The sequence below is a fragment of the Camarhynchus parvulus genome, chromosome 8 (assembly GCF_901933205.1).
Source record: "Camarhynchus parvulus chromosome 8, STF_HiC, whole genome shotgun sequence".
In the NCBI taxonomy this organism is placed as follows: domain Eukaryota; kingdom Metazoa; phylum Chordata; class Aves; order Passeriformes; family Thraupidae; genus Camarhynchus; species Camarhynchus parvulus.
The window spans coordinates 27,722,114-27,737,018 of NC_044578.1; the positions used below are offsets into that span (position 1 = coordinate 27,722,114).

The 14,905-nt window shown below is 56.4% G+C and overlaps 1 protein-coding gene across 2 annotated transcripts in view; it reads left to right on the top strand.

The window, feature by feature from the left end:
• CACNA1E (calcium voltage-gated channel subunit alpha1 E) overlaps positions 1–14,905 on the top strand; it is a 123,553-nt gene that overhangs the window by 16,252 nt on the left and 92,396 nt on the right. For both annotated transcript variants that reach the window (XM_030953415.1, XM_030953416.1), the window contains exon 2: positions 7,179–7,445. In XM_030953415.1, the coding sequence (XP_030809275.1) occupies positions 7,179–7,445 (267 nt within the window). The remainder of the gene's footprint in view (positions 1–7,178; positions 7,446–14,905) is intronic.

Here is a 14,905-nt window from a genome sequence, read left to right on the forward strand (position 1 = left end):
GGCAGTCCCATTGGAAATGTGGCTGCAGCCCTCCTGCAGTGTCAGGTGTGGTTCTGTTGGAGCAAGGGGGATCTGTAGAGAAGGATGGATTCTTCCTCCAAAGATCCAGTGGCAGAAGAGGCAGCTGCTGTTCCTCTGGGGAATCCAGTGGAGAAAGCTGTGCTGGTGTCTCAAAAACCTCTGGATTATATCCAGGTAGGAATGTTTGAAACCTCAGATTGTATCCAGGTTTGGCTCTTCCCTCTGGGCTCACATCTCCCAATGGGATGTTATAGTTCTTATCAGCCATGCAGTGACATTCAATAGTCTGTTATCAGCAGATGTCCCCTCCCAGGGAGGAGTGGGTGTGGTCACTCAAAGAGAGAGATAAGGCAAACTGCCCCCTTGACAAAGATAATCTGCCATGCAGATGGTAATGGAAAACATCTTGCATTGCAATCTTCAACAGAACGCAAGGAGAGCTGTTCTGGCACTGCTTCTTCTGTATCTCCATCACCTGCCAAAGCTGTCTGGGGGGAGATACAGCCACCAAAATCTCCTTTCCCAGAGAATTATTCCCTTATCCCAGCAAAAGAGAGTTTTGCAAGATTGTTTTCCTATTGATTTGGAAGATGCCAAGACTGGACCCGTGGGTCCTGGTGATTAAAGCAGCAGTGTCTGTGAACGTGGGGATGTTTCATGGCAGTACACAGATAATTCCACTTCCAACCCCACAAATCCAAGAGATTTGCTGGCTCTCTCTTCTTTCCCAGCCCTCAGTGGATAAATCCCAGGGAATTCCAGCTCTGGGTTGGTGTCCTGGTGGTTGTGAGGATGGTGGCGCTCATCTCTGTGAGGGCTGGAGGAGGCACATCCTGCTGAGGTTGTTGGAGAACAAAACACCACAAAACAGAGGGGCAGGTGGCAGAGAGGAGCCACTTCCCTGCTTTGGTGAGAGCTGCCTTGCTCTGAGGTGCTGCAGAGCCTCTGCAGGGCTTTGCTGGCCCAAGAAATGCCATCGGGGCTGTCCTGGCTGCGCCACAGCTGCCAACATCTGCACAGATGTGCATCAGGCAGAGGCTGGAGAGTTCCAGGCCAGGGGTTCTGTGTCCCTGCAGAGGTGCTGGGCTCAGCAGGGTTTCTCCTTTGCATCCTCATCCTCCTTCTAATCCAGCAGGTAATGAAACCGTTCCTGGATAAAACCCTGCATTCCTGCATGGTTATCAACACGCTTCTGAGTCACAGCTACTCAGTCCCAATTTGAAATTTGGCCAGAGCACACTGGAGAGACGGCTCTCATTTGATCTTTTTTTTTTTTAATTTTAAATTTTATTTTTTTTCCTCTCAGCATTGCCATATTTAAAAAATAAATCAGGATGCCAAAAGGCACTTTCTAAGATGAGTGCAGCCCTGGGAATATAAGTCATGGAAGGGGAGCCTGTCCTCCCTCTCCAGACCCTTTATTAGAATTATAGAATGGTCTAGGTTTGAAGGCACCCTAAAAATCATTTGCTCCAACCCTTCTGCCATGAGCAGGGACACTTTCCCCTGTCCCAGGCTGTTCCAAGCCCCATCCAACCTGGCCTTTTTCCAGGGATGGGGCAGCCACACCTTCTCTGGGCAACCTGTCCCCATCCTCATAGCCAAGAATTCCTTCCCAATATCCCATCTCACCATCCCCCCATGTCCTGCCACTCCAGACCCTTGCCCAAAGTCCCTCTCCAGCACTCTTGAGTCCCTTTAGGCACTGAAGGGGCTCTAAACTCTCTCTGGAACCTTCTCCAGGCTGAACAACCCAAACTCTGAGCCTCTGCTCAGCGACTTCTCCCCTGCCTGGTGCTCCCTCTGAGCTGAGGAGCAGCTCTGGCTTTCTCAGCATCCCAGGGCTTGGCAGAGGATGCTTTTAACATTATTTCCTGTATTTTTTTTTTATTTTATTTTTTCTTTTGGTTTGGTTTGGTTTTGGGTTTTTTTTTTTTGTTTTTTTGGGGTTTTTTTTTTGTAGGGTCTTTTTTTTTTCTTTCCTTTTTGGTGGATTTTTGTTATGGTTGTTTTTTGTGTGGTTTTTGTTTGTTTGTTTTGTTTTTGAGGGATTTTTTTTGTTTTCTTCGTGGATTTTTTTGTGGTTTTTTTGGGGGGGGGCTTGTTTTGGGAGGATTTTTGGGGTTTTTTTGTGGTTTTTTGGGGGGGGTTTGTTTTTGGTTTTGTTTTTTTGTGGTTTTTTGTTTTGTATTTTGGGGATTTTATTGGTTTTTGTGGTGGGGTTTTTTTCGTGAGTTTTTTTTGTTGTGTTTTTAATGTGGGGTTTTTTTTTGTGTGTGTTTGGTTTTGGGGGATTTTTTGGGGGTTTTTATGGGCTTTTTGCTGGTTTTTGGTTTTTTTTTTTTTGGTGGTTTTATGTTTTGTTTTGTTTTGGAGTTGAAGCCAATGAAGAAAAAATCTTATTGCTCTGCACATTTCATATTCTAAACAGATTGAGAGACTGCTAAGGTATGGGAACTGAAACACTTTGTTTTCTTGGTGGGGTCTTTTTTGTTTTCTTGGTGGGGTTTTTGTTGGGTTTGTTGTTCTTGTTGTTGTCTATTTGTTTTGGTGGGATTTTTTTAGCTTGTTTGTTTTGGTTTTGTTTGGTTTTTTTTTTTTTTTTTGGTGCCTGCACCCAGCAATGCACAGATTTTGGGATACTCCCCTGGCTGCACAAAGGGATGCTCGGGGAGCTGCTCGGGGGGTTCGCGCCTGATCCGAGCATCCCTGGGGAAGGGGTGGCCCGGGAGGGGACAGCTGCCGCTAGATGGCAATGCCGGAGCGGCTGCGGCTCCGCGGAGGGGGATGTGACACCGGGATCCCGGGAGGGACAGCCCCGTGTGCCCAGGGGTGTCCGGCCCTGCTGGGAGCGTTGGGAAAGGCGGGGAAAGAGCAAGGAGGGGACTCGAGTGGAAGCGTTGGTGTGAGAATCACAGAACTGCGGGATCCTTCAGGTTGGAAAAGGCTTCAAACTCATCGAGTCCAGCCATTAATGAGGGATGTGGGACTCCAGGCAGCTCTCTAAAATGCAGTTTATTCCATCCAAGAGTTACAGCAGCCCAGGGTTGTGGGTGCAGAGCTGTGCCCACAGCTGTCGGCTCCAGCTGCAGGCAGCCCTGCAGATCCTTTGGTTTTGGTTATAATGCATTATAGACTTTTGTTTGCTGAGCATCTTAATACAGTAGAACCAATCTATACCTTAACTATTATCTATAGCCTGTCATAACTATTATAATTACCATATTCATGTTACTGTTCTCCAATCACTCAAAGTTAGTACATTACAGTTTAAGCTAGAAGTTGTTTTTCAGTTTTCTTGCTGTGGAAAATTCTGAGACCTTTTTTCTACTTGCAACATTGGCAGGCTTGTTTGCCTGTGCTATCTTTCTGCTTGGTCAAAACATCTTCTTGTTTGGGGAGGGTTTATCCTTTGCTCTAAGTCATAAAATCCCCTTCTAACTAACACACCCTTTGCCTCCTTGGTTATCCAGTGAGACTGGCTCAGCAATTCTTTTCTTCTGTATCAAAACTTGCTTCCATCTCTATTCCTTCATCAGATTCTACATCCAAAACTCTTTCTGCAAAGCACATATATCTGTGAGACTTTCTTGCCAAACTTTCACCCTTCCCAACACATTAACCCAGTGCTGCCAAGGCCACCACTCAGCCGTGTCCCCAGGTGCCACATGTGCACATCCTTCCAATCCTTCTAGGGCTGGTGGCTCCACCACTTCCCTGGGCTGCCTTTTCCAGGGCTAGACAACGCTTTTGGAGAAGGCAGCTTTCCTAAAATCCAGCCTGAACATCCCTGGTGTGACTGGAAGCTGTTTCCACTTGTCCTGTCACTTGTTGCCTGACAGAAGAGACTCACCTTGCTGCAGTCTCCTTTCAGGAGCAATCAGGTCTCTCCTGGGCCCCCTTTTCTCCAGGTTGAGCCCCCCCTCAGCTCCCTCAGCTGCTCCTCCTCAGAGCTTGCTGGAGTTTTAGCCTGTCTGGGTAAAACCGAGCTCATCCCCAGCGCCTTCCTGTCCTGGCACCTGCTGTTCCCTGTCTTCTCGCATTTCCTGCCCTGATAAAAAACCCAAACAGCCCCACAGAGCTGGCTCTGAATCCCTGGGCCGTGTTGAATCTTGTGGGCATCAGCCACACTTGTCCCTGACTCACAAATCCCAGCGTGCTGGGTGAGGGTCAGGATGAGGATGGCAATAAACATCCTGGGAAACAGAGCCTGCATCTCTTGGCATAGCCAGAGACTTTTTTTTTTTAAATTATTTCCTTTTGGCTCTCAATCTTCTCTTAAGGAGCTGCTTTCTCATAAATATCCCATCCTTTAGCACTGTCTGAGCAGGAGAGAGGCTCCCAGCGGGGTCGTCCTCTGCAGCAGTGAGTGTAGAGCAGGGGTGAGAGCCAGCTCTGGGTTCAGGGCACAGCCCAGAGCCCCAGCAGAAGTGTCCAGGTAAGGCATCTTACCTGGATCTGAGGTACTCAGATCCCTGCTTCCAGGCAATGAGGAGGAAGGCTGCCTTCCTCCCCCTCAGCCCTTGCCCTGAGCCAGGCTGGGGATGCAGTGCTGGTGCAGCACTCCCCATCCTCCTGGTGGTACCCAGAGCCGGAATTTGGGCTGGGGGAGGCCTTGCTGTGCAGGCAGGGGTGGGACAGGGCTGGGGCAGCACGAGCAGGAGCTCTGCAAGGCTGAGGAGCTGCTGCTGGCAATGGCCCAGCCTCGGGCTGAATTAACAGCGCCTTAAAGGGCGCAAAGGTGGCAAGGGCAGCGTTGGTGAGGAGGAGGAGGTGGAGGAAGAGGTGGGGCGAGCCACAAATAATAATTGATTTGTTTAGGGCAGTGTCTTGCCTGGGCTGGATGGAAGGGACTGTAATCAGCTGGTGGCTGCTGTGGCCACCCCCTTGCCTGATGTCAGCAGAATGCAAAGCCAGGGTCACTCTGGCTGGCTGGTGACCTGGGAAGTGTTTTGGGAGGGATCTGGGTGTCTCTGCTCCACTCTGGGCTGCAGGGACTTGTTGTACACCCCCAGATACCCCACTTTGGCTGTAAAGATCATTGGAAGGACGGAGTTGAGAAGGGTCGGGTGTCACGGAGAGCTGGTGGGTGCCTGGCTGAGCTTGGGGCAGAGATCCCACACCCCTTTTTGCAAACACACTCCTCTGTTACCTTGCTGAGGAGGATCTGGCCCTTGCTCTTTGTCACCCAGCCAGCCCAAGGGCTCCTGGCAGTGCACCCAGGAGAGCCTGGCCCCAAAAACCCCAAACCCCAGGCCCTTCAGCCACTCCAGTGTCTGCAGAGTGTTCAGTGCCCAGTCCCTGCTCAGGTGTTGCCAGGCTGCACAGAGGGAGAAGCCCTGGCCCAAAGGAGCTAATGATTTCTGTGATTAGGAGCCTGATTAATTTATTTATAAAAATGGAAATGCCTCAAGCAGCCTGGCTGCCCCGCAGCAGGTGTGAGGGGCAGGGCAGCAGGCACTGCGCTTGCAGAGCAGGGTCTTGCTGGGGTGGACAAGGGAAGAGCAGGCAGGGACCCTGGATGTCTTGTGCTGCTGGCTGGAGCCATGGGGGTGGGAAATGCAGCTACAGAGGGTGTCACAGGCCCTGGGGAGCTCTGTGGCCTCGGGGTTCAGCAGGAGGGGTGTGGGGGGGACCCTGTGTGTGAACAGCTCTCGGGGTGTGTTGTGCGCTGTGCCTTGCTGTGCCAAGAGGCCTTGGGGACATCCCCGGGGTACCCTGTGTGTGCCAGCAGGGCAGGGTGGGTTCCCCAAAGGTGACTGGGTGTGCAGGCAGCCCCCACAGCGGGGCACAGCCCAGCACAGCCCCAGGGCGCCCCGGGTGACCTTGGCACACGCGTGGCTGCAGCAGCAGCAGTGTCCCCTCTGCCCTGCCCTCCCTGGGGTGCCTGCAGGGGGGAGCAGGGTCACCCCCAGCCCCAGGGAAGCTCCTGCAGGGGCACATCCAGCCCAAGGGTTGCTTGCACCTCTTGGACGAGCCGCTTTTCCCTGCCAACCCCGCGTGTCAAAAGGAGGAAAATCCCGAGGTGTGGAGGCTCATCTGTATGCGAGTGAGCAGGAGGGCACTCCCCGGGCACCCGCGGGCACCGGGCGGCTCCGGAGTGTCCCGGGCATGGGGGAGGATGATGCGTGTGGCCAAGGAGAGGTGGCTGGGGGGGATGCAGGGAGGGCAGCCCCCCCTTTTCTCCCCAATTTAGCCACTCACCTAGGAGCACCCGTGTGCTGGAAAGCCCTCTGCAGCCAGGGCGGGGATGGGGGGGGGGAGAGTGTGTGCGCGTTTCTGGCAGGGTGGGGGCTCCCCCATTGCCTTTGTTCCCTTCAGACCCACCCCTCGCCTCTGATTTTCCTTTGCGGCAGCTCCCGTGCTTGCCAAAAGAACGCGCTGGATGGAGCGAGGCAGCGAGCCGGGCGTGTGTGCGCGCTGCTGTGCGCCTGCCTTGCCACTGACTTCATTAAAGCCGGCTGTCCCCGAGCTGCAGAGCCGCGGCTGCAGCCTCTAATCCTGTGGCCCGGCTCCTGCGGGAAGCCTTGCGTGCTCCTGCCCCGGCAGCCAAGGGCCGGGCATCGCTGCCCACCGCCCGCGTCCCCCCCGGCCCTGCCATGGGCGGCCGGGCTCCCGCAGGATGCTGAAGATGGAGCCGGGAGGAAGGAGTTGGACACTTGGCTCCAACTAGGCTGGACCACGCTGCAACCTGTTCGCCCGGGTGCTGTTCCCAATTGTGCCTTGCTGCGCCGCGGGGTGGCCGCGGGGACCCGGCTCGCTGCCCTGGCGGGGGGCTGGGGGGGCTCCGAGGGGCTGCGGAGGATGTGCCTGGGGTTAACCCCTTGCTTCGTGCGGCAACGTGCTTAGGGAGCGAGAGGCTGCGGCCTCCGCTGGGCACGGAGGAGGAGGAGGAGGGCTGGCTGCCCGCCCCGCTGCCCGGGTGGCCGTGCTGGGGGGGCCCGGCTGCCCCCCGTGCCCAGCCGGTGCCGCCTCTCCTCCCCGCGGGTGCCCCGGAGGGATGGAGCAGAGCCGGAGCTGAGCATCACCCGGAGAGGAGGAGGGGGCTGTGGTTGGGACTGCGCCCCGCAAACCCCCTCCCTCTTCTTTCCCCCCCCCCCCCCCCCCCCCCCCGCCTCGGTGCCGCTGCTTTGGCTCACCTGTGTGTTTCCTTGCAGGATGGCTCGCTTTGGGGAGGCAGTGGCCGGCAGGCTGGGCTCCGGAGATGGGGGCTCCGAGCAGAACCGGAGCCGGCAAGGAGCTGCTGCCCCTGCGGGAGGCAGCCCGGGAGCCTTCAAGCAAACCAAAGCGCAGAGAGCCCGGACTATGGCTCTGTACAACCCCATCCCCGTCCGGCAGAACTGCTTCACCGTCAACAGATCGCTCTTCCTCTTCGGGGAAGAGAACATAGTCAGGAAATACGCCAAGAAGCTCATCGACTGGCCATATCCTTTCTGCAGCCCCTGGTGAGCTGGGCTGCCCGGATCTGCCTCGGGGGCTGCCCAGGACACGCGTGTGTGGCACTGTCGGGCAGGTAAGGTGTGCCCAGAGGGGTGCCCCGGCCCCCGGGGATGCTCTGCTCGCCCTGTTGCTGCTCCCCCTCCCGTCCTCGGCTCCTTGCCTGCTCCTGACAGGAGCTGAGCCCTTTTTCCCCCCTCCCCGGAGTCCCCCAGCCCCTCCTGAGGCTTGGATTTATTAGCTGCCCGTGCTGATAGGGACGGGTGCTGCGATCCCTGCGTGCTTTGGGATGGTGGGAGGTGGTGGCCTTTCCTCTGTGCCTCGATGTCTTGTGGAGTTTTGTCACCCCACCCCGCCCTGGGGTGCCTGGGAGCCCCGTGGGTCCCCAGTCCCTGCTGGGTGGTGGCTCTGTCCCTCCTGCGTGTGCCTGGCAGGGGCACAGCCGTCCTCGCCCTGCAGCCCCCGGCCCCCACGGTGGCTCTGGGAACCGGCTGCCCCCTCCCTGCGGCAGAGGGAAGGGTGTTGGGAGCCTCTGGCTGTGCCCCGTGGCCTTTTTTTGGGTGAAGCTGGCACGGGGAGCCACGATTTTATCCCAGGGACCCCTCTCCTAGCGCAGGGTGGAGGGTGCAGATCTCTCCCACTCCTTCCCCTGCTCCTCCATCCTTCCATCCCTCCCCACGCGCCTCTCTCTCCTCCCACCCTGCCTGTGCCTGCTGCCCAGCACCGCAGCCCTCAGCCCCACACCAGCCTGGCCTCAGTGCCTGCTGCCCCTGAGACACCTCCAGCGCTTTGCCCCCAGGGAGGAGCTGAGCCTGAAAACTTCAGCGTGGCCGGGCTGTGGCTGCGGGAGCCTCCCCGTGCTCTGCAGCAGCAATTCCATGCAGCTCCTGCTGCTGCCGCTTTCTCTCCCTCCCAACTTGTTGGTGGAGTTCCTGGCTCCTCTGGTGGGCACGGGAGAGCTCTCCCTGGTGCCAGGCAGCAATGCCTTGGTTTGGTGCAACAGGTACCACGGGGGAAAGCCTCTGGTGAGGCCCAGGGATGCAGAGCATGGCAGGGGAATTGTCCCTGCGCGGCTCCGTCAGGTCGAGCCTCTGCCAGGCAGGAACCGCTCCTGCCTGGGGAGCCGTGACAGCTCCAGGCTCCAGGGGTGACCTGGGCGTGAAGGGCTGGCTTGGAGGGGCTGAATTCCCCTTGGCATACCCAGATCTGCCCCTCCTGGCAGTGCCCAGGGGGTGGGTGGCTGCAGGAGTGCTGGCGGTGAGCGCGGGGCCGTGGCGGCTCGGCGCAGAGCCCTGCAGGGCAGCGGCCAGGCCGGCTGCCTGCTTTTCCAGAATATGCCAAATTATTCATGTGCTTTTCCAGCATGCTGTGGGAGGGCTCTGGCCCCTCCAGCTTCTGTTGGGAGCCAGAAGGAGCTGGGGTGCTGCCACTGGGCCGGCACTTGCGGCGTGGGCTGGGGTCCCGTGCCGGCGTGATGTCTCATCTCCAGGCAGCCGCTGTCTCCTAGAGACTGGAGCTCCACCACCACCACCACCACCACCACATGAGCACAACTCCCCAGCATTATTCTCCCCTGGAATTTGCAATGCATGAGGGAGATGGGCTCATTTTGTGTTTTTTTTTTTCAGAAGTAAGTGACATATTCCCATGTGAGTGCTGGGAACAGGCGTGCTCCAGGCGCGGGAGCTCGGTGTTCCTGCCTGTCCCCCGCCCCACTGCCATCTCTTTCCCAGAAAAACCTATCCACCCTGGATGGTTTCTCTGCACCACTGGAGTTTTGAGGGCTTAGGAATGAGCAAGGCCTTTTGGTGATGAGTTTGGTGAGGCTGGCCTGGCCCCCTGGCCCGTTGTTCCCATCCTTGTAGTTGTAGCCTGGCACAGGCAGCTAGTGCCTTTTGGTAGGGCCAGGAAAACCATGTGAGCACCTCAGCTGCCTGGCCTGGAGCCCATGGCATCGCTCCTGGGCCAGGGAGTTTTGGGAAGGAGAGCACTGGATCTTGGCCATGGTCAGTGGGAGCTGCTGGCCCTGGGAGGGCGATGGGCCAGCCCTGGTGCTGTGGGTCAGGGTGGGCTCAGCACCGAGGAAAGCCAAAGGGGCTGGAGAGGAGCTCGGGGCGGAGTGGAGGCTCTTCTTCATCCAGCTCTGGTTGACTAGGTAATAGGGCTAAAAATATCTGGTGATTCAGGCCTGGATATCTGCTGGGTAACTGTGTAATTATAACCAGCAGCCTCTGCAGTTTGGCTTCCCAGTGTAAATAGGGATGATGCATGGAGGAGAAGGAGGAGAAATACGAGCAACTGGGATTGGGATGCAGCTCCATGGGAGGCAAGCCTTTGCCGAGTTCCTTGCTGGAAAGCTCGCTGGAAACCTCCACTAGAGCTGCTCTTTTAAACCTGGTCCTGCCCAAACCATGGGGCAGCTGCTGCTTTGGCTGTAGGGAACATCTCCTTCTCTTCTCCTTGGGAAACGCAGCCTTGTCCTCTTGCCTGCTCTCCTCCTGCTGATGGCCAGGCCTTTCACCCTGATTTCATTTGTTTGGCTGCCTGGAAGGCTCCAATTCAGTTAGGATACGAGATGGGCTGCAGCTCATCTATATCTGCTCCATTCCTCATCTGCTTAATCACATTTGACCTGGATAAGATCCCTCTCCCACCCCAGGAAGGCCAGATGACATTGTGTGGCTCTGGCTGTGTCCCCAAGGACACCATCTGCCTGCAGCCTGTCCACTGCACCTACCCCCAGTGTGGCAGGGGAAGAGGATGTCCATGTTTGCTGTGCTGAGGGATTTCATCTATCTCATCCCCTTTGGGGCTGAACTGGTGTTGGGCTGGCCTGGAGCAGCTGGAGTGCCCTCAGAGCATCATCAGGGGGGTTTTGCTCAGTGGGAAGCACACGCATGAGTGGCTGAGCTGTTTTGCTGTCCCTGTGACCTGGTGCTGCGTGGGCACAGCCCCCCATGCCAAGCATCTCCTCCACCTTGGCTTTTCCCCGGCCAAAATTCCAGCAGGTCTCGCCTTCCCAAGGGAAGAGCCAGCGCCATGTCGTGCCATCCTTGGGCAGCTCCATCCTTGCCCTCCCCAAGAACATTTCCCCCCCTCCCCCTGCTCCCAGGCTGTTTTCTGTGCCCTCCATTCATCAGATTTTAGAAGGGTTTTTTTTTGGGAGGGGCGAGTAGGTGTAATGGCAGGTCCATCTTTTTGACAGCCGGGGAGAGCGAGGCTGCCTGTCAGATGGTGAATTTAAACAGAGGCAGCTGTTGTCATGGTGATGCCAAGTTGCATCCTGTTGCTGTGGCAACCAAAGTTAAAAAACTGATGTTAAGGCAGGAAAATCACATGATGTGGTCCTTTTTTGTTTAAAAAAAAAAAAAAAAGGAGGAGGAGAGGAGAGAGAGATTTGATTTCCAGGGTGAGGTGGGGGAGAAGGAGACGCTTCTCCATGGAGCTGTTTGCACGTGGCAGGCAGGCATCCCACATCCTGCATCCTGCATCCCTATGGGAGGGAGGGAGGGAGGGAAAGGCAGCAGTGTGGGCAGCTCTGCCCTGTTGGACTCCTGGCTGTCACTGCCTTGGCTTTAACCCTTGGTGGAAACCACACCACTGCATTCTGGAGCTGTAAACGCTGGCACTGCAGAGAGGGAGGGGGGTCTCCTGCGTCTCCTGTGTCCCTGCAGTGGGGCTGAGGCAGGCTGGGTGCTCCAGGACACAAGCACAAGCCAAGTACACTCCCCTGAGCCTCTGTGAAGCAGGCACACAGCAGCTGGCTCGTGTTCCAAGTGGGAGGATTTGGGGTCTGGGTGTTGCTTTCTGTGGCAGGACACAGGGATACAGAGAGCCAGGAGGGGCCACAACTCTGTGGAGGGAAATCCCTTGTGTCCTCAGGGACAAGCCAGGGAGGTGCCGTGGGGAGGGGGAATCCCAGAGTTGAATTAGTGCCACTCACAGACTTTGCTCTACTTGGCACTATGGTTTTTTCCTTGGAAACCAAAAACCTCCCCTGCCCAGAGAGGTGGTGGACTCCCTGGAATTGTTGAAGGTCTGGTCTGGTGGAAAGTGTCCCTGCCTGTGTCAGGGGGTTGGAATGAGATGACTTTAATGCCCCTTCCAACCCAACCCATTCCATGTTTCTGTGAAAACAGCCTTGGAGAGAAGGTGCTCTCTTTCCTGCTGGGGTGTGGGGCTGAGAGGAGGAGGAGTGGGGCATCCTAAGGGTGGATGCTGAAGATGTGGATCTGTGGTCCTGTCGTGCCATGTGTGCGTGGGACAGGCAGCAGTGCTGGGATTGGGACCTGCAAGATGAAGTCCACAGGTGTAGGAACTTTTTCTCATTGACATCTGAGGGGCAGGGAAAGCCCCTTGGAGCAGCAGGGAAGTCCCCAGGGAGGTGTGGGGAGAGGTGGGAAATAGAGACATGGCTTTCTAGGAGGTGTTGGAACCTGGATGATGCAGGCGTGGACAGGGCTTAAGTTGCTCCTGCTCTTTTGGTGGCACTGGAAGGTAGAATTCCCCAAGGCCTCACTCCTCTGGCTCCTCTGCTCCTTCCCCACCTGCCTGCCCAGGAGTGGGGAGAAGGGACTGGGATGGAGGGGATCTCTCCATAGCTCCTCTCCTTGCCTGCATACGGGGAGGGATTTATCTTGTTCTCAGCCTCCTGTGGAGATTTGTCAGTGTCCCATCAGCACCATAAACCCAGCACCATAAACCCCTCCAGGGCCAGGAGCTGGGCTCACCCCCTGCCTTAGCCAGGCGGGGGTTCTGGGTGGGCTGGTTTGGGCTTCTGGCTGGCGGGGAAGGTGAAGAGGAAGGTCACAGCTGGAAGATGTTCCTGACAGACGCACCAAGGAGCTCCAGCTCCAGGCATGGGGTTATCCCTCCTCCAGGTGGCCTAGGGGGTGCCCCCATGGCCTGGGGTCACTGTCCCTGCCTCAAAGGCATCCCGAGGGAAGCGTGGAGCTGCAGGTGTGGCGTGCACAGGGATCAGCCCAGTTGCTAAGGAAACGAGTCAACGGTGCAGGGGAGAGAGCATTGGGTAAAGGAGATAAATCAATAAGAAAACCTATTTTTATCGGCTCCCTAATGATCCTCCAGGAGCAGCCAGACGGAAGAGGAGGAGGAGGAGAAGGCTGGAGGGAGATGGGCTCTCATTACTTGGCCTGGAGGGCTACTCTGCATTTTGGGTGGCTGAGAGGTTTTGTAATTACTCATCTGATGTGGCAGAAAACAAAGCACTGATGGAGGGTTGTCTAGTGGCCCTGACTGGGAGGATGCTTGCTTGGCAGAAGTAAAGAGTGGGTATAAAATATCCCTCAGTTCAGCCAGATGTTCCTGCTGTCCCTTGGGAGGTTCCTTTCCTCTTGGAACTCAAAACCTGGCACAGCTGGAGCTATGGGGGCTGGTTTCCATGGGGCTGACGTCTCACACAGCTCTGGGTGTGAGAAACTGGATTTCTCCAGTTTCTTCTGGAGAAACTGGGCCAGTGGGGCTTGGGGAGTCACTTTTGGCAGTGACCTCGTGCTGAGGTCGGTGCTTTGGGGTGTGATTGCCCTTTCAGGCTTGGCCACGTTGGACGGGACCCTGAACACCCTGGCCTAGTGGGAGGCATCCCTGTCCATGACAGGATGGAACGAGATGGTCTTTAATGTCCCTTCCAGCTCATTCCTTGCCCTGGTGATCTCTGTTCACCCCCTTGCTGGAGGTGCAGCAGGAGCGTGGTCCTGTGCAGGGGTGTGACAGACGTGCACTGCCCTCCTGCTCTCAACCAGATGTTGTGGCCAGGTGGTCCTGAGCCCCCCAGGCCCTTCTGAGCAGGGCTCCCACGCTGCTGCAGTTGGGTTTTTCCCTGTCCCAGGGGAGCAGTGCGGGATGCTGGGGCGGACAGACGGACGGACGCTCCCACACAGCTCCCACACTTCTCCTCTCATCTAGGCAAATGTGCCTGGTGCCTGGGGAGCTGCTGCCCCGCCCCACTAACACGCTGTTTGTCTCTTCAGCCAGTGCTAATTGCTCGCAGACTTTCAGGAAAATGACACAAAAAGGTCGCAGATAGGCTGGTGGCGCCAGGCCAATGCCGGTGGATGGAGCAGGGGTGGGATGCAGGGAGAGGGCTTTGCTGGAGCCATGCAGGGAAATATTCACTCGTGTGGAGCCTCAGAGGAGAACTTTTGGAGTCTGGCCCCCCTGCCCAAGCACGGGGAGCAGCTCCTGCTCCGTGCCTGGCTGGCTCTGCAGCCTCTCTCTCTCGTAGCAATCATTAATTTCACTGAGTGGCTTTTTAAATGCCTTGGATGTCTCTTTCCTGGCTCTTCCTGCCTGTGTTAAACACATCCCAGCTCCCACGGGCTCTCCCTGGCTGCCTGTCCTGGCTCTCTCTCTGGGGATGTTTCTGTGCCCATCCCTGCTCCTGCCTTGCCAGCCTGCCCAGCCTCTCTGGGCTGGGGTCACTCCATGCTTTCCCTTTTGCCACGCTCATGGTTGGCACTGAGGGGTCTTCTCTTGCCCGTGGGCTCAGGGCCACTGGTTGAAAGCATTTCACTGTAGTCAGTGGCCAAAAGATGAGGTTGGAAAAGAAAATCACCCGTTTTCCCAGAGCTGTTGGACACCTCCTTGCCTGAAACACGTCAGCCTGAGGGTGTTGTGTGTGGAGAAGCTTTGGTGTGGTGGGGAAGGGCTTGGCCAGATTAGGCTGGTGGAGTGTGGATGATTCCTTCATCCCAGGTGGGATCACATCCCCTTTGCACAGGGGAAGGTGGCAGTCCTCTCCCTGGTGGCTGCTGGTGCCAGTGGTGGCAGTAATAGAGCTGTTTTGGCAAGGAGGGAGCAGGATCAGGGGTGCATCGCTCCACATTCAGTTATTGAGGACAACAGGGCTTTCATTGTGGAGAATTGGGAAAGATGGATGGGAAGTTGGAAAGATATGGCCACCCTGTCATTTGGAAGTGCTTTGTTCTCAGAGCTCGGCCCTGGGCCAGGCAGGAGAGAGCTCCGTGTCCCTGCCTCGATCCCATGAATCAAAAGGCAGGAGGAAGCTGAGTTTGGGGTGTTTTCCTGGGCATCAGCCTGCCCTTTCCTTCCTCAGCTCCTCAGATACCAGCCCCTGCTGCGGCTTCTCAGGGGGGCTCCTGGAGAAGGGCTGTGTAGGACCTAGACGTGGATGAAGGATTTAGGATCGCTCATAAGGGTCCAGCCAGGTCCTAGACGTGGATGAAGGATTTAGGATTGCTCATAAGGGTCCAACCAGGTCCTAGACATGGATGAAGGATTTAGGATTGCTCATGAAGGATTTAGGATTGCTCCAACCAGATGGATGTAGGATTTAGACGTGGATGTAGGATTTAGGATTGCTCATAAGGGTCCAACCAGGTCCTAGATGTGGATGTGGGATTTAGGATTGCTCATAAGGGTCCAACACGTGGATGTAGAATTTAGGATTGCTCATAAGGGTCCAGCC